Source organism: Thamnophis elegans, chromosome 1 (genome assembly GCF_009769535.1).
Source record: "Thamnophis elegans isolate rThaEle1 chromosome 1, rThaEle1.pri, whole genome shotgun sequence".
Classification (NCBI taxonomy): domain Eukaryota; kingdom Metazoa; phylum Chordata; class Lepidosauria; order Squamata; family Colubridae; genus Thamnophis; species Thamnophis elegans.
The window spans coordinates 15,058,571-15,081,080 of NC_045541.1; the positions used below are offsets into that span (position 1 = coordinate 15,058,571).

The window sequence follows — 22,510 nt, forward strand, 5'->3', positions numbered from 1 at the left end:
CGCGGTAGGGTCACGTTTTTCCTTAGCGCTTCGAACGGCGCGAATTAGTCTTCGTGCTTATGTCTCCGCGGATAAGGGCTTCGCGGATTTGTGGTGGAACCATGTCGACCACATGACTAACATCTTTGGACAGTGCTGGCTCTTAGGTTTTGAAATGGAAATGAGCGTCACCCACTAGAGTCGGAAACGACTAGCATATATATGCGAGGGGAACCTTTACTTTTTAACCTAAGGATTCAAAATCTAACTGGATAGGTTTATATGCTCGATGTTTTCATAGCAGTGCTCATTTGGAGCACTTAATGGTTCTGTGGAAAGAAACCATGGGGCAGCTTTATGGTTTATAAATCCTGTTATAAACCTTACCTCTATCAACCCAACTGGTTGTCACTTATTAAAACAGACCAGTTTAATATAATATGAAGGTGCTGGAGATTCTAATCAGTTTGGATAACACAATGCATCATAAACCAATCAAGCTCATTTTGCCCTAGCATGTTACAGAAACTCAGCACACGTAATGGCTTAGTGAAAATTAAATTAAAATTAAATCACATAAATAAATAAAAAAAAACCATGTCAATTGGAGAAAACATGGATCTGTATGGCATTGGTCCACATGTGAAGATAGCTATAAGACAGCAGCAGCCTGATGCTGCATGTACACCAACCCAGCTGGCCCTTATTGTTGAAAACATTACGATAGCAGATCACAGACCACTACAGAGTGGAAGTGGAAATCGAAGTTATGGCATCCACAATCCATCTACTTTTTGTATCTTGGCTCCCCGGCCATTCAAAACAAAACAAAACACGCAAGCGTCGCCTACAATTACGCGTCGAAAGCGACTATGCGTGGAAACTCTCCATCACTGCCCATATTTTTGTTTTGTTTTGTTACGGCTTCGTTCGGAAAGACGTATCTAATCCCATCAAAGGTAATCGTCAATTTTACTATGCCCTCTTCCCCTTCTCAAAGCAAGCGTCCTATGAAATGCAAGCGGTCTACGTTCACCAAACCGGAAATGTAGGGTGTTTGCCACTCTGAACCACCCTCTTTACCCTTGCCACCTCTTCTGAAGCTGAGAGGTTGGGGGGGGGGGGAGGAGGAAGGGTTCCATGGCTTGCTTTGTAATTCGATTGGCCGTCGTCCCTCACGTGACCATGGCTCTTCCGAAGCTCGGGCCATCCCCCCCCCCCCGCCACATCCCCGCACATGGCCGGGACCGAAGGGGAAAAACAATTTCTTCCGTGGAGGCTGTACAATGAGCGGATGCCCCAAGGGTGAGGTGATATGCGGCGGGCACGGGGTGGAGGTGGAGGAGGGCGTTCGGCCGAGAAAGACTTCGGAAACGGAGCAAGTGCTTTTGATGGCTAGGGATGCCCCTCTTGCTAATGCAAGCTTATTCCGTAGAACGCCTCCGGGAAGCAAGAAGCTAACCTGAATGTAGGTTGAAATCCATGAACCACGTGCTGGAGAATCCGCACTGCACTCTAGCACAGTGTTTCTCAACCTTGGCAACTTGAAGATGTCTGGACTTCAACTCCCAGAATTCCCCAGCCAGCGAATGCTGGCTGGGGAATTCTGGGAGTTGAAGTCCAGGCATCTTCAAGTTGCCAAGGTTGAGAAACACTGCTCTAGCATGTGCTTCCTATCTAGGTGCGATACAACCCTGCCTTTTTAAAGTTTGTTTTAATATGATGCCAAATAATCCCATCTCGGATGTTCCTTGGGGAGGGATGGAGGCGTTCCCGAGGCAGCGTTCTTTCCGCGCTTCTTAAATAACAGCTGCTTGAGCGCATTCTCTACCCAGTATCATGCTAATTTCATGTACTGCTTCCCACGTACACGTATCTTGAGATAGAATTGGATTGAATTCGTTGTTGGCCAAGTGTGATTGGGCCCACAAGGAATTTGTCTTTGGTGCATATGTTCTCAAGTGTACATAAAGAAAAATAAAATAGAGTACATTCATCAAGAATCATAAGATACAACAAGGAGAGAAGGGAAAGGAGAGGAGGAAGGAAGGAAGGAGAGAAGAAAGAGAAGAAAGGGGGTAGGAGGGAGGGAAGCAAGGAGGGAAGGAAGGAGGGAAGGAAGGAGAGAAGAAAGGAGAGAAGGAAGGAGGGAATGTAGGAGAGAAGGAAGGAGGGAAGGAAGGGGAAATGAAGGAGAGAAGGAGAAAAGAAAGGGAAGGAAAGAAGGAAGGAGGGAAGGAAGGAGGGATAACAAACAATTGTAGTTAAATGGAGGTATAATGATGGTAATATGTATAAATATCTGAGTTAAAATACTTCAGTTAATATGAATTATGCTTGATGACTGTGGAAGAGATGCACGAAAGTCTTTTGAAACTAACTGATGATACACTTTCTACAGTATGTAAAAAAGGAAGATTTTATGTGTTGTGTTTGTTTTGAAATAAAATAAAATAAAATAATAATAATAAAAAAAGATACAACACTTAGTGATAGTCATAGGTTACTGATAAGTAACCAAATTACACGGGGAAACAAATGAAACAATATAAATTTTAAAGATAACAAGCAACATGGTTATAGTCATAAGTGGAAAGAGATAGGAAAGAGAAAGGTAATAGGAAGGATGAGAAGAATAATAGTAATACAGTCTTAGTAAATAGTTTGACAGTGTTGTGGGAATTAGTTGTTTAACAGTGATGGCATTCGGGGGGGGGGGATTGTCCTTGTGTCTAGTTGTTATAGTGTGCAGTGCCCTATAGCGTCCTTTTGAGGGTAGAAGTTGAAACAATTTATGTCCAGGATGTGAGGGGTCTGTAGATATTTTCACAGCCCTCTTTTTGACTCTTGCAGTATACAAATCCTTGATGGGAGGCAGGTTGTTAGCAATTGTTTTTTCTGCAGTTCTAATTATCCTCTGAAGTCTGTGTCTGTCTTGTTTGGTTGCAGAGCCAAACTAGACAGTTATAGAGGTCCCTTAATTCTGACATTACTTTATAAGTAACTAAGGCAGCAAGTATACATAATACTCCTTCTGCCTCCTATTTCTCCCAGAAGAACCTTGTGAGATGAGTTGGGCTGAGAGAGAGCATGAGTGGCCCAAAACTACCCATCCAAATTTCATGTGTAAGGCAGAATTAGAACTCATAAGACTCCTGTTTTCTAGCCTGGTGCCTTAACCACTAGCTCTCCAGTTAAATTTACATTAATTTGAATCATTGAAATCAGAAAAAAGGAGTTCTTTATAATGTTTTGGGGGGCATTAGAAACTGTGAAGCATTGCTTAGTATATTTATTATATATTATCAGTCTATTCTTTTTTTCTGCACTTATGATTATTTTTCAGGCTTGCAAGGGCAAATAGATAAATGTTTTAAGAACCTGCTTGCTCACCATTACAGGGGGAAAGTAGCATTATGTTTTGTTTTGTTTTGTTTGGGATATAAATAAAATTTAAAAACCCATGAAGCTGGTTTGTTTTTCTCCCTTCTTCCACATCTTACTTTTTGTTCCATGTACCATATTTAGAGTAAACAGTATGACTCACAGAAAGTAGCTCTTTGAAGTTCATTTGTCACTTGAAAAAAATACAAACAAAAAGGACAATTAACAATATATGTTTTAAAAATTGCATTAGTTGAATACATTATCCTAATCCCTTTTTTCCTCTTGGTGTGGTAGCCTTTTATTTACACGTATCTCAGTTTTAGGTTTAGGTTTAGGTTTAATTTATTTGTATGCCGCCCTTTTCTCTGAAGGGACTCAGGGCGGCTCACAACTCAAAAAGGGAGGGGAAATACAAACAGGGTAACAAAAAACATAACAACCATACATAGTTAAAAGTACAACAATCATACCATTCGAAGTGGGGCAGCGAGTCTTTAGCCCCAGGCCTGTCGGAACAGCCAGGTTTTAAGGGCTATGCGGAAGGCCTGGAGGGTGGTGAGGGTACGGATCTCCACGGGGAGTTCGTTCCAGAGGGTCGGAGCAGCCACAGAGAAGGCTCTCCTCCGGGTAGTCGCCAGTCGACACTGGCCGGCTGATGGAATTCGGAGGAGGCCTAGTCTGTGGGATCTAATTGGTCTAGTGGCGGTTTTATGCTATAAATTAAACCTTGATTTTCTAGCACACGTACTTCTGGTTCCCATTCTGTTTCCGTGCAGAAGACATCATCTTGAAAAATATCAAAACTGATTTTCATACAAATTGTCATTGGTTGTCCAATTCATTTGGAGACTATCAGGTTAAGAAGGCTCTGTTGGAAAATGCTGTTGTCATATAGATAATAGTGTACACCAGGAGTGGCAAACTCACAGCCCATGGGCTGGATACATCATGCACTGGCCATGTCCACCCACGTTTTAGCGAAGGGGGAAAAGTTGCAATACATCATGTGACGACAAGTAACGATGCGAGTTTGATACCCCTGGTGTACACTCATAGAAATAGAAATTCAGTGGTTTTTAAAAGAAAAAAGTAACATATATACATTAAAACAATTTAATAATGAGATTATGATCTAATTACCTTGTTTAAAACTAGTGGTTACAGGAAGCCTATGCTAAGATTGCTCAGAGTTTGCTCATACTCATTAAAACCATTGTATTCCTGTCATGAAGAAAAAGATATAATATTTCTAGCATGGATACCGTATATACTCGAGTATAGGCCGACCCGAATATAAGCCGAGGCACCTAATTTTACCACAAAAAACTGGAAAAGTTATTGACTCGAGTATAAGCCTAGGGTGGGAAATGCAGCAGCTACCGGTAAATTTCAAAAATAAAAATAGATACCAATAATGTTTTTGAATATTTATTTCAAAGAAAAACAGTAAACTAGCGGTGTATTCAATGAAATACTTCACTCACCTCATGATGCTGATGTCCCGCTGTGATGATGATGTCCCGTGCAGCCGCGGGAGCGATGTCCCGCCTCCTATGACACACGGCACAGTGATTCCTATCATTGGATCACTGTACCAGAGGAGGTGGGACATCGCTATGTGGCTGCTTGCCATAACAAGGAGGAGGTGGGACATCGTTGCAGAGCGGCAGGAGGGGGAGGAAGGGGAATCGTAAGACAGCCCTGCATTACATTAGAACGTGAGGAGGGGGGATGGTGCGGTGCGCGCTGCGCGGCAAACTGACACAGAGGGAGGGGAAACTCACAGGGGCACTGGGCCATTCACGAGTGTCACCCAGCGGCATGGCCCCGCCCCTTTTTCTCCTCCATTTCAGGCAAATTTTTCACTGACTCGAGTATAAGCCGAGGCGGCTTTTTTCAGCCCAAAAAGTGGGCTGAAAAACTAGGCTTATACTCGAGTATATACAGTAATTCCTGTATTCACATTCAATTCTAATACTGTGTTTATAAATACTAATCTTGTAGTTTTTATGTTCATTATAATTGAAACCTGGCTTTAGTGGGAAACAGTTGTAAAAAAAAAACAATATTGATTTAAAAAAATCATGCATTTGTTATTTCTAATAATTAAAATTAACGTGCCCTGGGATTTCTGTGTAGTAGTGTGGTCATATGGAACAAAAACAAAATAAGATGGATTTGAACAACATGTTAAGCCAAAATGTGCTTTGGGATTAGGATATATTTTAAAAGGAATATTAAAGGGTTTTATTTATTTGTTTTGGAAATCTATAAATTGGGTGTCCCAAAGGTGCTTTTTCAAAAGGCAAGTGGACTTGCTTTGTTTTACTTGAAGACATTTTGCTTCTCATCCAAGAAGTTTCTTCAGTTCTATAATGTCTTCAAGCAAAACAAAGAAAATCCAGTTGCCTTTTGAAAAAAAAAAACACCTTCTGGGATAACCATGACCTGGCTGGATGACTGAGAACCTCCATAGACATATGAATTGGGTGGTGCTTGAAATCTAAATTATGTAGACATATGCACCTATTGTGGATATCAAGGTGGGGGAGGTTGTATGGCCTTTTTAAAAACTATATTTCGGGACATTGAATGTCAAAAACATATATTGAGACCAGGGCCGGATTTCCCTATAGGCTAACTAGGCTTCAGCCTAGGGCTTCAAGATCAAGAGGGGCCTACATTCAAATTGTTAGCAAAATTAAAATTACACTATTCTAAAAACAGTGAACACTAAAACACTGAACCGAAAATAAGGAGAAATTCTACGCATATGACTAATAAACAAACATAAAAATGTATTGGTTAAGATCGTTCCAGCGCTGCGGCAGTTGGGGAGCCCGCCCACGTTCCCGGCACCGGCGGTCGGGCAAGAGGCGCGGCCACTCCCAGTAGTCACCCCGTCGACGCGGAGCCCACCAGTGGGCAGGCAGGTGAGGGCGAGGGGGCCGAGCCGGGCAGCTGAGCGCAGCAGGGGAGGCGGCTGGCCTCGCTGCCTTTGCCGCAGAGCAGAGCCGCCCTCTGTCGGGAGGCCAGCTATATATATTGATATATATTGATATATATCACAGTAATGATGTATTTTATTGTCTCTCATGTAATTTACAAACTTAAAAATGGGAGGTGAAAGGGCCTCATAAGTGGAATAGCCTAGGGCCTCTTTTCATCTAAATCCGGCCCTGATTGAGACCGTTAAATAGGTGCTGATTTCAAATACAGAATCAGCACAATTCAGTTGCTGGTCTACTGCTGAAATCCCCCCTTGTTGAATTTGCAATGTGTCAAAATCCAATTCTGTAGGCATAATTTTTACATGACTATCTTAAAAGCATAAAGATAATATATGCAATAATTCAATAATAGTGTAATGGAAGTCACCATTGATTGTAACTGAACCCAAATTACCTGCAGCTGTCTTTGGATTTTCAGGCACTGTTGCAAAAATGAAAAATATGGAATTAAGCTATTTAATTCACTTTTATGGGAAAGCGCGTGAGAAATACTATTTTATGCAGATTTCTTATTTCAAATTTTGCCTATCTTAGGAGACTCTGAAATGCAACATGTGAATTCATAAAGCCTATTCGAAAACCATGGCTTTGACACAGGTAAATAACACTGTATATGGAATATTCTCAGTTATTTTTAAATGTTTACCTTATTCAGCTGATTTCAATGCTTAGTTTTTACATCTTATTGCAGATAGCAATATTTTCCATATGGATGTAGATAGCAATATTTTCCATATGGATGTCAGGTTTTATGTATAGGCTGCACTTCATGAAGGGCAGCCAACCCATTTCTAAATTTTTTTTACAGAATTCATTCCAAATGTAAGGTTTACAAAATGGGCCAAGTTTGTATGGATTTTGTGTTATATTATTTGTTGCTGTAACAATAAGGGCCCTAGATATTCAATTCCATTTTTTGCAACACTAGCAATAGCAACCTATATTTACTGTATTTACTAGTAGGAAGAATTATATTCCAATAACAGATTAGTACACTTCTGAGTGCAAGGAAATAAGGAGCCGAGGTGGCGCAGTGATTAGAGTGCAGTACTGCAGGCCACTTCAACTGACTGCTAGGTGCAGTTCGGCAGTTCAAATCTCACCGGCTCAAGGTTGACTCAGCCTTCCATCCTTCCGAGGTGGGTGAAATGAGGACCCAGACTGTGGGGGCAATATGCTGACTCTGTAAACCGCTTAGAGAGGGCTGAAAGCCCTATGAAGCGGTATATAAGTCTAACTGCTATTGCTATTGCTAAATGACAGGAAAATGTTCCACAATTTTGAAGGAAGATATCTTGATTTCTATTTAATGATTGGATTACAGGTAGTTTTTTACTTACAATCATAAGTGAGCCCAAACTTTATGTTGTTAAGCAAGCTAATTAAGTGAGTTTTGACCTATTTTACAAGATTTTTGTCACAGCTGTTAAGCAAATCACTGCGGTTGTTAAATAAATCACATGGTTGTTAAATGACTCCAGCTTCCCCTGTTGACTTTGTTTATAAGAGGCTATCTGGCAAGGTTCCATATGTATCTTAGTTCTAAGTTCATTCAAAACATTTAGCATGCTATGTGTATGTTATTTATACCTGTTGTTGTATATCAGTCACAGCTTCCCTTTAAACCAAAAACAAAAGAACTGCTTCGCGATTTCATCAGCATGAAACACACCTCAGTTTAAAATGTGTAGGAAACAGATTTTAGTAGATATTGTTCTAAAATTCATTTCTATACAGTTTCTTTCCAGGGGTCCTTATTTTCTGAAATCTTTAACAGCGCCCAGTTTGGGAAGAATATGGAAGATTCCTATATGTTCTTGGAATAATTATTTAAGAAAGGTCTCCTTTCACGGTGGCAAATCTGTTTCTACTAAAATAGTTCTGGGAATAGAAACCAGCTGTGATGATACAGGAGCTGCTGTGGTAGATGAAACTGGTAGCATTTTAGGAGAAGCATTACATTCTCAAACTGATGTTCATTTAAAGTAAGTAATTCTTATTGTGGGTAAAAATATGTTTCAGTTGCTATAATTTGCCTAACTGTGTTGCTATTTGTGTGGTGACTGTGTGCACTGTATAAATATTGCCATTTTTATGTATTCTTTGCATTTTTTCTGTTTTTGGAAATCTGATCCTACTTTGCTTTAGAATTAGGGCTTTGAGCTAGGAGTTTGAATCACTGAACCACTAAAGGCATCCAGAGAAAACATTTTATTAAAGCTTAATAAAAAACTGTAAAATTTTATTTTATGCTGGTAAAAATTGTTTTTTTAGAAAAGGAACATTACATGCTTGTAGAATCCTCCTTTGGGAGCAAGGAGGAAGTACAGTTAAGGAAATTAAAACTTACCAATAAATGGAATATGAATTATTTTATATCATGTTTTATATCTCCATTCATAGATATCTGGAAAATGGCCTGTGGTTCATATTAGCAAATTATGTTAGGTTGCTATCATCCTTTTTCTAGTTTTCTAGGCCATTCTCTTAATGACCGATAATTAATCTCAAGTTTCATTGCTGTTAGGGAAACTATACAGGTAGTCCTCAACGTACGACCACAATTGAGCCCAAAATTTATATTGCTAAGTGAAAAATTAGTTAAGTGGGTTTTGCACCCTTTAATGACCTTTCTTGCCACATTTGTTAAGTGAATCACTGCAGTTGTTAAATTAATAATACAGTTGTTAAATGAATCTGGTTTCCCCATTGACTTTGCTTGTCAGAAGGTCGCAAAAAGGGATCACATGACCCCGAGACAATGAAACTGTCATAAATATGAGTCAGTTGTCAAGCATCCAAATGTAAATCATGTGACCATGGAGATGTTGCAACAGTCGTAAGTGTGAAAAATGGCCATTAAGTCTCTTTCTTCAGGGCTGTTGCAACTTTGTATAAAATATTTTATTCAATTTTCACATTCCATTTGCAATCATTTATATACAGGGTATTTACTATAAGAAAAGAAAAAAAAAAGAAAAAGGGAATAAAACGAACAAATAAAAAGGAAACACAACTCATCATTCACAACCCCACCTAACCCTTGCATCCTCCATACACCCCATCTACCCCCTCCAACTTTCCTTTCTCCCTCTAACACTCCCCTCCTACTTCCCTTTCCCCTCAAACCTTCCTTCTCCCCTTGCTCCCCAGACACCCTCCTTACATTCCCCTTACTCCTTCCTTACTCCTCCCTCTTCCTTCCCTCTACCTCCCTCCTTGGTGTATGCCTTTATTCGAGTATTGTTTGATCTGATAAAAGTAAAGTGAACCAAGGAAAATAATAATAATAATAATAATAATAATAAAAAAAAGAACCACCGTATATAAATACATTCTTGTTCTTATTTAAACTATATTAACACCCCCCCACCCCACCCCCCACAATCCCCATCCCTAATCCTCCCGACTTCCCAGGGCCCACACCTGGCACTACCTTCTATCTAAAATATCTTGTATACATATGGATTAAAAAATAAAAGTAATATATCAAAAAAAAAAAGAAAAGCAGAGAAAGAAAAAAAAAAAAGGAAAAAAAGAAAAGAGAAAAGAGAAAAAAGAAAAAAAGAAACCACTCTTTATGTTGATCTCAGCCCCCCATCTTTATCTATGCTTAAATAGTATAAATCATTCTATCTATATTTTATTCTCATCTCTTACTTCTTTGCTATTTACCCCGACCTTCTGTAGGCTCTCCCGTTCCCTTCCTAAACCTCATGATCCCTTCCAATAAGATTTAAGCAACGTGGTTCATGCCATATATTCAAATATAACTTTACAGACAAGTAATCAAACTTTCCCTTCTAGTAAAATTTAAACAACGTAAGTGATCTTTCTTTACCCCTTTTTCAAACAGTAATTCAAAATAATCTAACCAGATTTCCCCTTCTTAGTAAAGTTAAGCAGCGTAGATCAGATATTACTTTACACAGGAATCAATTTCTATCTTAAGATAATTCCAACCGACTTCCCCTTCTAATAGGATTTAAATAACTTAGTTCATTCCACATGTATTTTACCCTCATCCCCCACTTGTCTGATATTTACCACTATCAAATTTATACTACCATTTGTTTAAAATATAACTCAGAGCGATTTGTAGCATAAATCATTCCACATATTCCAATAATACTTTCAGCAAGAGTCAGTTAACCTTCTATTTTAAGGTAGTCGCTTCTAACAAAGTTTAAACAACATAAATCATTCCGCATTCTTTTTACAGTTATCTTAAGATAATCCCAAGCGGCTTCCTATTCTAATAAGCTTTAAACAACATAAATTTTGCCCTCTTCCCTTGCTTGTCTGGTATTTACCTCAAATAACGTAGTTCATTCCACATGCATTTTACCCTCATCTCTTGCTTGTCTAATATTTACCACTATCAAATTTATACTAGCGTTTATTTGAAATGTAACTCAAAACTATTACAACCAACTTTCCCTTCAAATAAAAGTTAAATAGCATGGATCATATTCAAATAATACTTTCAGCAGGAGTCAGTTAACCTTCTATTTTAAAATAGTCCCATCTAACAAAGTTTAAACAACATAAATCATTCCGCATTCTTTTAACCACTATCAAATTTATGCTAACGTTACTTTAGAATCTAGCTCAAAGTAGTTTCACCCAGCTTTCCCTTCTGATAAAAATTAGTCCACTTTTTCTACCGGAGAGAGGTCTCAAACCCCCATTCAGTCCTCAACTTTAGGAAGTCTTTTGAAGTATCTAAATTCTCGATCTGCGTTCTTCTGCTTCTCCGAGGGAGGAGGGGCTACCCCCTCCATCTTGCAGCCGCATGGCCAGCCGTTTGCTTTCTCCTTCCGCTTGTCTCTCCTCTCTTCCAAGCGCATCAGGAAGTCCCGCCTTCAGAATCCTACAATAGAAATCTTGAGCCTCTGAAACAGAGTTAAGACGAAATCTTTGATTCTCAAATGTAACCGTGATGCCGGCAGGGGCCTCCCATCTGTATCGAATCTGTTGACTCCTAAGCTCTTTAGTTAAAAAGGTGTAGTCCCTTCTTGCTTTCAACATCTGGGAAGGTATATCTTTGAAGACAATCACGTCCTGGTCATCAACTCGGAGACTGTTATTATGAAACTTTTGCACAATCGCGTTTCTAGATTCTTTTGTAGAGAAATGTATAATTATATCCCTCGGGAGCTGTCGCTGTTCCGCTATCAATGAGTTCTGGCGATAGATTTTCCGAATCTGCCAATCAAAGTTAAGTCCCGGGCTTCCCAGCGCATGGCTGAAGGCTTCAGCAAAGGTCTGTTTCAAATTCTCTTGCTCCTTTTCACGGAATCCTCTGACTCTTATTGAAAATGCCTTCCTATCAAAATTTAGCATCATAAGCTGTTCTTCGTTATTTCTAATTTTTTCTTGTAAAATTTGAATATTGGTAGTCAAATCAAAATTAGCTTTCTCCAGACTTTCCAATTTGTTCTCTATTTCAGCAGAGTAATCCGACAGGGCAGACACGGCTGCAAACGTATTCGCCTTCATTTGATTAACTTTAGATTTTAGATCATCATAAAGTTGCAATACAAATTCCTTAAGTTCTTGCTTAAAGGCATCAAAGATTTTAAAGAGATATTCCTGTGTTAAAACTTCTCCAGTAGAGGGCGTAGGAGACAAAGGCTGTATTTCCAAAAAAGATTCTTTAAATTCTTTAGACACATTTGTAGCAAGACGCTTCTTTGATCTGGGTGCCATAATAAATAAACAAGTAAGCAGCGCTTCGCTCCCCTCTATTTCCAAAGAAAAAGAGTTTATTTTGTTAAGGAGCGGTCTGCAGGAAGATAAGCCCGGCTAAGTACATCCAGTAATCATCCACGGAGAGAAATCGCCATTTTGAAGTCTATTTAAACAAAGAAGTCTTTAAGACGAATGGTGCTGGTATTTAAGATAGTAATAAAAGCATAAATCTCACAGGGGTGGTACCCTCCCGTATCAAATCTAGCTTGAAAAAAACTTTGTTTTGTCCTGGGGGGGGGCTAGCCTGTCTGGGGCTGCCAAAAAAAAAAAAGGCAGCTGAGAAGAACTGGCCGGAGATAAAAGCTCCGCTTCGGCTGGATCTAATCTCTTCCACAGCCAAAAAAAGAAAAAGGCTGTGGCTTACGAATAGACCCTAGTCTACGGAGCTACCCTCCCTGCCCCTTTCTTAGCCAAAAAGGGGTGCTATCTATGATCTTATTTAGATATACAGACCAGATCTCTGAGGAGCTCGGTGGAGCCCTCCTCGGCAACAGGCCACGCCCCCAGGAAGTCTCTGGGCTGTTGCAACTTTGAACAGTCACTAAATGAATTGCTGTAAGTTGAGGAGTACCTGTACTGGCAGTATCTGTCAGTAGTGTAAAGATAATATTGCAGAACAATCAGGCAAGACGGGGCGGGGGGGACATGACTGGCAGGACATCAACCCTTCTGCACTATTATTATTTTTTTTCTCGTAAAATGTGTTTTTATTTTCCATTTTTCATTTTCATACAGTCACATATATACTGTGCATAACCGGGGCCATACAACATTAAACAATAAACACAGCAATTCCTCTTGTCAACAATACCCCCCAAAATAGAAACCCACTATACCTCTTCAACCCTCCATACACCTCTTTCTTTCGCCCCCCTCCAATTTTCCATCTTCCCTCCATCATTCCCCTCTACCCTACTTCCCCTCTCCCTCTACCACTCCTCTCTCCCAGTCCACTCCCTCCCTTCCTTCTCACCCTCCCTCCAATCCTCTCTCCCGCCCTCTCTACCCCTCTTTCTTCTATCCCGCTACTCCTCCCTTTGGTGTATTTCTACTATATGTCAATATATTCAGCTTGTCCTATTTTTACAGTGAAATTAAAGAGAAACAGTATACATGTGAAATCGCATTACATTGAAATCTAACACATACTATATATCCCCCCTCCCCCCTTCCCCCCATCTTCTGCGCTATTATTAAATGAATCTGGGTCTTCATTTTTACCGACCTCGGAAGGATGGAAGGTGGAGTCAACCTTGAGCCTGGGGAGATTTGAACTGCAAAATTGCAGTCAGTTGGCAGTCAGCAGAAGTAGCCTACAATACTACACTCTATGCCAACATATAAAACATGTTGATTTAATTTCAATATTATTACATGTAAATTCTTATCAGTAATATATTAAGATGATATAGTATATAATATGATTATGTTATAAAATTATTAAAACCAGGTCTGTAGATTTCACATGCAGATGTGTACTTCTAATTAGAACAGGTGGCATTATTCCTCCAGTAGCACAGCAGCTTCACCAAGAAAATATCGCAAGGGTAGTACAACATGCAGTCTCAGCCAGTGGCGTCAGCATGGAGGATATCTCGGCTGTTGCAACAACTGTGATGCCAGGTCTTGCGTTGTGCCTTGGAATTGGATTGAAATACAGTTTAGAACTGGTGAAGAAGCATCAGAAACCTTTTATCCCTATCCATCATATGGAAGCACATGCGCTCACCGTCCGACTGACGGATCTCGTCCCATTTCCTTTTCTTGTCCTTTTACTCTCGGGGGGTCATTGTATACTGGCAGTAGCACAAGGAGTTTCAGATTTTCTTCTCCTTGGACAAACAAAGGACATCGCGCCAGGGGACATGCTTGACAAGGTGATTCATTTTAATATAGATTATTGACATATCAACATTTTTAAGATGAGATTTTTTTTTGAGTAATATACTGAGGCACCATCTAAAAGTTGAGTAGGGCTGGTACACTGTCAGGGTATCTGCTGCATGACTACTATTAGGACATAACCCAGGAGTAAACACAGACTTGCCATAGGTTCGCCATCACAGATCTATCCATTTCTTTTTTTAAAAAAAATATGATTAATTTTATTGACATAAGTCAGCACAGTTCATTTATATATAAAGCATATTCACTTGTGCTGCAACATGAAAATCCACATCACTTACTTTGTCAAAACTACACGTTGGATAAGCTAATAAGAAAGATTGCTTTAAAAAATTAATGTTGTAAACTTGAAATGAAATATTTCTTGAATCTGTTGTGAACAGATATATTTTTCTCTTCCTTTTTTTTTAAGGTAGCTAGAAGTCTTTCTTTACATAATCATCCAGAGTGCTCTGGCATGACTGGTGGGAGAGCAATAGAAACCTTGGCTCAGCAGGGTGACATTCTGCGATACAAATTCACAATCCCCATGCAGCGATACCGTGATTGCACCTTCTCTTTTGGTGGTCTGCGAAGCCAAATCACTAGAAAGATTTCAAAAGAAGAAAAGGCAGAAGGTATTTGCCCAAAGAAGCACAAACTGTATGGGTTTCAGTGGTGGGTTCTGGATCCCGTTGCAGCAACCAGTACAGTGCAACGGAGCCAGGCGTCCACCACATGAATGCATGCAGTGTGTGCGTGCATACTTACCACCTGTGACACTCGGTGACGCTTCTGCGACGCTCCAGCTGCTCGACGGAGCATTGCGCAGGCACTGTACACTCCGTGTGCGGAAGCCCCGAAAACCTCAAATACCGGTAAAGAACGCGGGGGGGACAGGGGGCCCTCCAAAGCACCGTACCAGAATGGTACCTGGTGCTCCCGACAGGCAGTGGTACGCCGGTACTGGGGAGTACTGGTCGTAACCCACCACTGGTGTGTTTTGCTGCATGTCTTCTGCTTTGAAAAAAATCTTAAAGGTAAAAGTTCCCGTCGCACATATTTGCTGGTTGTTCCCGACTCTAAGTGGGCAGTGCTTATCTTCGTTTCAAAGCCAAAGAGGCAGCACTGTCTGAAGATGTCTCCATGGTCATGTGGCCGGCATGACTAAACACCAAAGGTGCACGGAACACTGTTACCTTCCCACCAAAGGTGGTCCTTATTTTTTCTACTTGCATTTTTACATGCTTTCAAACTGCTAGGTTGGCAGAAACTGGGACAAGTAACGGGAGCTCACGCCGTTATGTAGCGCTAGGGATTTGAACTGCTGACCTTCTGATTGATAAGCTCAGCGTCTTAGCCACTGATCTTATCTGATGGTAATTCCTGCAGGCCTTCAGGAAGGGCAACATCTCTCCTGTCTTCCGGACATTGCCGCGGCAGCCCTGTATACCATGACTGTTCACATTGTTGAGCGAACCCATCGGGCTATTCTCTTCTGCAAAGAGAAAGGAATCATACCCCCAGGGAAAGAAACTTTGGTAAGTTCTGTGTGAAGGTTACACCTTTTGTTATCTCAGATTGTAAGACTGACTGCTTCTTGATCGTGGAAAATAGTTCCTGGCCAAGGAACAGACTCCAAGTAAGATCAGGATTTGCTATCATGAAGGAGGTAAAATATTCCAGGACTGAACTCTGCTTACAGTTGGGAGAAATTAGTTTGAAGAGAGACTCTGCCTATCTGTTTGGCTGCAGATATTCCTTAATTGCATCCTGGGCATTATAGCCTTGCTCTCACTGCTCTGCATCCCTTGTTCACCAGCATTTATTGCCTGCACAGGAATATTGATTGAGAATTTTCATTCCTATTTTAGGTTCATTTTGGTATCAAGTATCTTTAAAAAAAACAACCCTCCTAATATAGAAAGTACCAGATTGGTTATGATATTAAAAACAAAATCTTCCAGAGATTTTGTTTAAGAAATAACTTCTTTTCCATGTGTTAAAACAAAATGAGCTTAATTCCGATTATCTGTTAGAAAGTTCTTATTTCAGAGGCTTCATTTCTCTTTTGGGGAAAAATTGTTTAATTTAAGCAATAAATCCTAATAAGACATCAGAATTTCATTTTTAATGTGTGCCAGTGTGATCACAGAAAAAAGCAACAATAAAGATTGTCCTGTCCTATCCTATTCTACCCTACCCTTCCCAAAGCAATAGAAACATCAATAGCACTTATATACCCCTTTATAGTATTTTATAGCCCTCTCTAAGCGGCATATTGCAGCCAATAATCTGGGTCCTCATTGTACCCACCTTGGAAGGGTGGAAAGCTGAGTCAACCTTGAGCCTGGTGAGATGAACTGCTAAGTTGTAGGCAGCCGGCAGGCAGCAGAAGTAGCTTGTAGTACTGCACTCTAACCACTGCATCACTGTGGCTCATCCTATCCTGTCTTGTCCTGTGCTGTCCTATCCTAATATCCAAAGAATTTTAAACAGTCCAGCCCTGGCTAGAGTATCAAGGAAAGCATGGAGAATCATCCATGTTGTTGTATTGAGACTTTCAGGGGAGATGATAGTTTAAAGCAAAAGCTCATCAATTTTTTATCTGCTCCAAGAGGCTAATGTAATTGTGATTTATAGCTATTTGAAGAGATCATCAATGAACCAAGCATTATTGATTTGTGAAGCTTTGGCTATTTCCATCCTGGAGTTTGATGAATTAGTACATTTGTCATTATTTAGCTCCATACTACAATTATTAAAATACATAAAGTGAAGAGCATTTGGATTCCTCCTCAATAAAACACAACAACTACCTTCTGTGGAATCATGTATGTTGACAATAGAATTGTTCTTCATTTAAGAAAAAATTTCAGACACGTCTGCATATTTGAAACGAAATAAAGAATTTTTAATTAGAAAAAGAATATTAATGTCTTGATCTCCAAGGAAATTTTATAGGACTTTTAACAGGACTGGATTAGAAATAGTAGTGTAATCCAAATGTGAGTAAAGGAGAATAGATCTCCAGAAAATCCATGCTTCTAAGTAAATAAATAAATGGCTGGATTTTTTTCATAATTGCCAAATCTCATAGCAGTTCAGCAGGCTTGTCTCTCCAAGAACTTGAGTAATCTCATGTGACAGCACTGAATTCTTCAAAATATGATTTCAGCAATTTAAATGTATATCTGTTGAGTTTCATAAGTATTGTGGCAACTGAGTTACCAACCGTGTGGTAATGAGGATTTACATTACAGCATAAAAGTTTATCTTTTTTCTCTATCATAAATAATTCTGAAAGACATGCACTAATAGACTATTTACTATTATGGGGTTTCTCTTTCAACTTTGTTTTCAGGTAGTTTCAGGAGGTGTTGCAAGTAACCAATATGTCCGTAGATCTCTGCAACTTCTAGCAGATGCTACTAATTTCACATTGGTTTGTCCACCTCCAAAGCTTTGCACTGACAATGGTGTTATGATTGCATGGTAAGGAAATTTTTTTTTCACTTTTGAAGGAGATGCATTATTGCAAAATGTTATGATTTATTTCCAAAGCATATCTGTAAGTCATAACAATTTTTATATGGGCAACATCATATACTTTTTTGTGTGTGTGTGTGTGTGTGTGTGTGTACGTGTACATACACACACACATACACACACACACACGTGCGCATACAAACACACACACACACACACACATATGTTTTCTGAGGTTTTCGCAGGTGTTAGTATGTAGGTCTCTAGTTATTCGGGTTTTCTCCCGCATAAAATTGGAGATGTCTTGGCGACGTTTCGACGAAGTCTCATTCGTCATCTTCAGGCTCGGTGCTTCCAGGAGCAATGTGAGATCTCGGCTGTTTCTTCCTTTTAACTGCCAGTGGGGGTTTGAACTGATTGGGTGGGAGCTTGGCTGTGTCCTGATTGGATGGAGGTGTGTCCTGATTGGGTGGAGGTGTGTTCTCGCCAAGACATCTCCATTTTACGCGGGAGAAAACCCGAATAACTAGAGACCTACCTACATATATGTGTGTGTGTGTGTGTGTGTGTGTGTTTTATTTGTGCTGATAAATAAATAAAGGGAGACTAGTATAGATCTATTTCAAGCTATTTAGCTCTCATCAGCTAGCCATACCCTTACTGGGAATCGAGCCTGTGCTGTTGGGTTTCTGTCGTGATGGACTCTTGTGATGAGCTGATTGTCAGATGATGGAAGCAGTTAGCTTCCTCCCATAATTGGGGCTTACCAGGGGTTGTGACTCTAAAAATATATGTATGTATGTATGTATGTATGTATGTATGTATGTCTGTCTGTCTGTCTGTCTGTCTGTCTTTGGGGAACAGATAGTCCTTGAGATACAACTGTAATGGAACATGCCCGTTATGATCACATGTCATAACAGTCTTGTAATGAAATGTTTCACCAAACAACCCCCCCATCCCTGCTCTCTTCAATGAATCATTAAACTAACATGTGGGTTGTTAAGTGGAGTGTGCGGTACCCTCTGGTTGAGGAGACAGTTGTAAGCCTAGCACAGGCCCAGGCCCTCCTGCCCTGGCCCTCCGAAGGCTTCCTACACCCTTGAGATGTCCATGCTTCACTTCTCCCTCTTTGGGTCCTGACAGGAGTTTTCCCACTCTCACCCTCCACCATCTTAGGCCTAATTCTAACCATACCAGACTAAACATTCTTCTCACTCACCTTTCAATTACCTTTTGAAGAGTTCCAAGGCCTTCCAGAGTGCTGGAATAACTTGCTTCTTTGTGCAGCCGCATGGTAAGATTCTGAAAGTGGCCGCCATCTTTTCCCGCCCACAAAACTGCTTCATTTTGCTGCCTTAGCAAGCTCTGAACAGTGCTGCAGAAAGCTTCTGCAGCAGTCAAAATCTTCTGCAGCACTGTGAAGTCCTGTAAAGCATTTTGTCTGGCAGCTGCCATTTTGCCACAAGAGGGCAAGGCAAAATGGCAGCCACATTTGGATTGCCACTGTGCAGGCTAAGGACACATGGCCAGCCCTCCTTCCATAAAATGATATCCAAAGAGCCTCAGAAGGTAAGTGTGGTGCATGATGGGATTGTGGAATTCTGGAATGAGGGAGAGACATGTCCTGAAGCATCCCTGGGGTGGGTTTTAAGGGCAAATGACTGCTAGGCTGTTGAAACTAAATATTTGAGATGCATTTCCTATATGGAATTGGTAAATACCTATAAATCATTATGCACCAAGGCCTCTCCAGCATCATAGTTTTCCAGAAAATGAGTGCTGTCTTTGCCTTTTGTGATAAAAAATGAGAAGAAATCAGAGGTTTATATTGCAATAAAGATGCCTCAGGTTCCTTCTTATAGTCAAAATAATTAGATTACCGTATTTTTCGGAGTATAAGACACATTGGAGTATAAGACGCACCAAGGCTTTGAAGAGGCAAATTTTTAAAAAAGGTAGGTAGATAGATAGAGGGATAGAGAGGGATAGAAAATGAGAGAAATACAGTAGGTAGGTAGGGAGAGAGAGAGGGGGTAGGTAGGTAGGTAGGTAGGTGGTAGGTAGGTAGAGGGATAGAGAGAAATAGAGAGAGAAATACAGTACGTAGGTAGGGAGAGAGTAGGTAGGTAGGTAGATAAAGGGATAGAGAGAGAGAAATAGAGATAGATAGAGAAATACAGTAGGTAGGTAGGGAGAGAGAGTGTGTAGGTAGGTAGGTAGGTAGAGAGAGAGAAATAGAAAGAGAGAGAAATACAGTAGATAAGGAGAGAGCGAGTAGGTAGGTAGATAGAGGGATAGAGAGAGAGAAATACAGTAGGAAGGTAGGGAGAGAGAGTAGGTAGGGAGGTAGGTAGATAAAGGGATAGAGAGAGAGAAAAATAGAGATAGATAGAGAAATACAGTAGGGAGGGAGGGAGAGAGAGTGTGTAGGTAGGTAGAGGGATAGATAGATGAAATAGAGAGAGAAGTACAGTAGATAGGGGGAGAGAGTAGGTAGGTAGATAAAGGGAGAGAGAGAGAAATAGAGAGAGAGGGAGAAATACAGTAGGTAGGGAGGGAGTGTGAGAGAGTAGGTAGGTAAGTAGGTAGATGTTTCCAGGTGTATTTATCCATGTGCTGGAGAAGGAAATCGCTGACAATCTGCAGCACCTAAGAGTTTGTTTCTGCTGGCACAGAACTTGATCAATGTAATTCTCATCAATCAGTTAAAGAGCTTTCCAGAAGGGGAAAAAAAAAGTTTTTGCACTCTGCAAACCTCCCAAAAATGCCCCGTTTTTCACGAAAATGGCCCCGTTTTTTTTCAATAAAAAGCATGAATAGCCCTGGGGGGGGGCTTGCAGAGTGCTCCTGGGGTGGTGGAGGGGAAAAGACGAGCAAAACATGGCCCGTTTTTCATGAAAATTAACCTGTTTTTTGTCAAAAAAATTGCATACATAGCCTTATGGAGCTTATAGAGTGCTGCTGGGGGCGGAGGGGGGGGAGGATGGCCAGTTTTTTGCTTATTTCTGCCTTCCCCAGCCCCAGGAACTCTCTGAAAGCCTCCATAAGGCTATGCACAGCCATTCTAGTGAAGGGGTGGGGCTTCAGGAGGCAAAAAATGCTGTATTCGATGAATAAGATGCACCCAGATTTTCAGTCTCTTTTTTGAGGAAAAAAGGTTTGTCTTATACTCCGAAAAATACAGTAACAATAATAATATCTAATGGAAAATAAGACAGTATGGTTAAAGACTGCCAATACTTTTTTTGTGGCCAGTGTGATAAATCTTTGTATTCATTGTAAGATAACAGAGAAATGAAATAGTTTTACTTATGGTACTTGCATAAATATTTCGTTTATAGGAATGGAATTGAAAAGCTTTCTGCAGGATTAGATATCTTTCATAATGTAGAACATTTCAGATATGAACCAAAGTAAGTAGTAAATTATTTCATTGAACTTTTCTTGGTCTGCTTTATTGTCTATATGTTGCTCAAAATTAGAAAAAAATGGGATTTAAAAAGGTGGTATATATTGCATTCTTTAAAAATGTACCTCCAAACCATTCCCCCTTGGAATCTCCAAGCTATGTTGGAACTCAACTTCCAGAATTTCTTTAGCCATTGCACATCTACAAAGCATGAGACTGGGGAAGGCTAAGATAATTTATTTTCCCAACAGAGAAGGCCTGTTCAGGATTACACATAAATTGCTATCCCTTTCCTTAGTCTAGGTTCTGGTTTTCCTTTAGATAGAATGTTCCATATTTGATCTAGAGCATTTGAATGTTATCTAAAAAGCTTGTAATATTAGGAAAAAATGCCAAGTTTATTTTTGCACAATTATTATACATAATTAATAATTATTTGGCACAGAATACGTTCTTCCCTTATCAGATAGATTTTTAAAGACTTACCCTCTGGTAAGATGGGTGGTCGATAGATTTAATAAACTAACAAATAAATCACATTATTTTCCCTACATAATGTTCAAAATTGTAAAGTATTTCTTTTATGAAACTGGTAAAAATAATATAATTATTATTTGAGAAAGAAATGTTTTTATCAAAAGTTGTAATGGTGTTCAGTGGTAAAATAGTGCTAGCACCAGTTGGTATGTTGAATGACAAAAAGGTATTTGCATAAATTGTAAACTGAGTCTGTAAATTGTAAAATAGAGAAAGGTGTATGTATTGTTTCAATGTGGTTTATTCAATTGTATAAATTACTGTTTTTATAGTAGTTTTCATTATATGTGGGAGGGTTTTAGAGAAGCCATATATGCAAATATTTTAATATATAATTAACTCTACATTCTTGAATTTGTGTTATGTGTTTAATTATAGTGTTTTATGTTATCATTTAGAGCTCCACTTGGAACTGATATCTCAGAACAAGTAAAAGACGCTTTCATCAAAGTGCCAGCAATAAATCTAGCAGTATGATGTTTGGCATTTTTAAATTATTTGGAACAAAGTGAATGTCATTTTCAAAAAGTTTTTAATGGGGACTCCAGTGGTTTAATGGTAACTATTTGCAGAAATAAAAGGAATGGATGTTATGCATATTTGGTCCGAATTGAAAATAATACCCTCAAAAAAGAAGGGGACGGAGGAGTAAGTAAGTAATTTACTTAAGTAATCTTGTTTTGCAAATTTCAGCTGAAATAAATCTTCAATATCTCACTCTTTCACCCAATATAAATGAGCACGTCAGTCTTTACATCTGTTTATATATGTATTAAAGTGGATATAACTGCTATAAGCTACTTTCCAGAAAGTATAGAGCAGGGGTATCAAACTGGTCAGATACGTCACGCATAGGCCATGCCTACCCCACTCCGCAAAGGGAAAAATGTCACATCACGGCAACACCGTGACACATCACGGTGTCAACACAAGTTTGACACCTGTGGTGTATAGGCATGACAAAAAAAGTCACTTTGGTTCAATTAGTAACTAATAATTAGTTGCTTGTAAAATAAGGTTCTCTCTTTATCAAATGGATTGATCTCTATCAATATAA

The 22,510-nt window shown here is 39.7% G+C and overlaps 1 protein-coding gene across 3 annotated transcripts; it reads left to right on the plus strand.

Moving 5' to 3' along the window:
• The first annotated feature begins 1,198 nt into the window (after nucleotides 1-1,198).
• On the plus strand, nucleotides 1,199-22,050 carry OSGEPL1 (O-sialoglycoprotein endopeptidase like 1). 3 transcript variants are annotated; one of them, XM_032229436.1, is made up of 9 exons: nucleotides 1,199-1,284; nucleotides 6,912-6,974; nucleotides 8,115-8,362; nucleotides 13,621-14,008; nucleotides 14,449-14,653; nucleotides 15,408-15,556; nucleotides 17,380-17,510; nucleotides 20,849-20,920; nucleotides 21,852-22,050. In XM_032229436.1, the coding sequence occupies exons 2-9, from the start codon at nucleotides 6,960-6,962 to the stop codon at nucleotides 21,928-21,930; spliced, it is 1,287 nt and encodes a 428-aa protein (XP_032085327.1). In that variant the 5' UTR covers nucleotides 1,199-1,284; nucleotides 6,912-6,959; the 3' UTR covers nucleotides 21,931-22,050. The 3 variants fall into 3 exon arrangements, with proteins under 3 accessions (XP_032085327.1, XP_032085335.1, XP_032085343.1); XM_032229444.1 differs by lacking the exon at nucleotides 1,199-1,284 and adding an exon at nucleotides 6,259-6,299; XM_032229452.1 differs by lacking the exons at nucleotides 1,199-1,284; nucleotides 6,912-6,974 and having other exon boundaries at nucleotides 8,278-8,362; nucleotides 13,644-14,008.
• The last annotated feature ends 460 nt before the right edge of the window (nucleotides 22,051-22,510 follow it).

Coding starts and splice junctions, on each gene's coding strand:
- OSGEPL1 (XM_032229436.1), top strand. Junction 14,654..15,407: donor AAAAGAAGAAAAGGCAGAAG/GTATTTGCCCAA, acceptor TAATTCCTGCAG/GCCTTCAGGAAGGGCAACAT. Junction 17,511..20,848: donor AATGGTGTTATGATTGCATG/GTAAGGAAATTT, acceptor TTTCGTTTATAG/GAATGGAATTGAAAAGCTTT.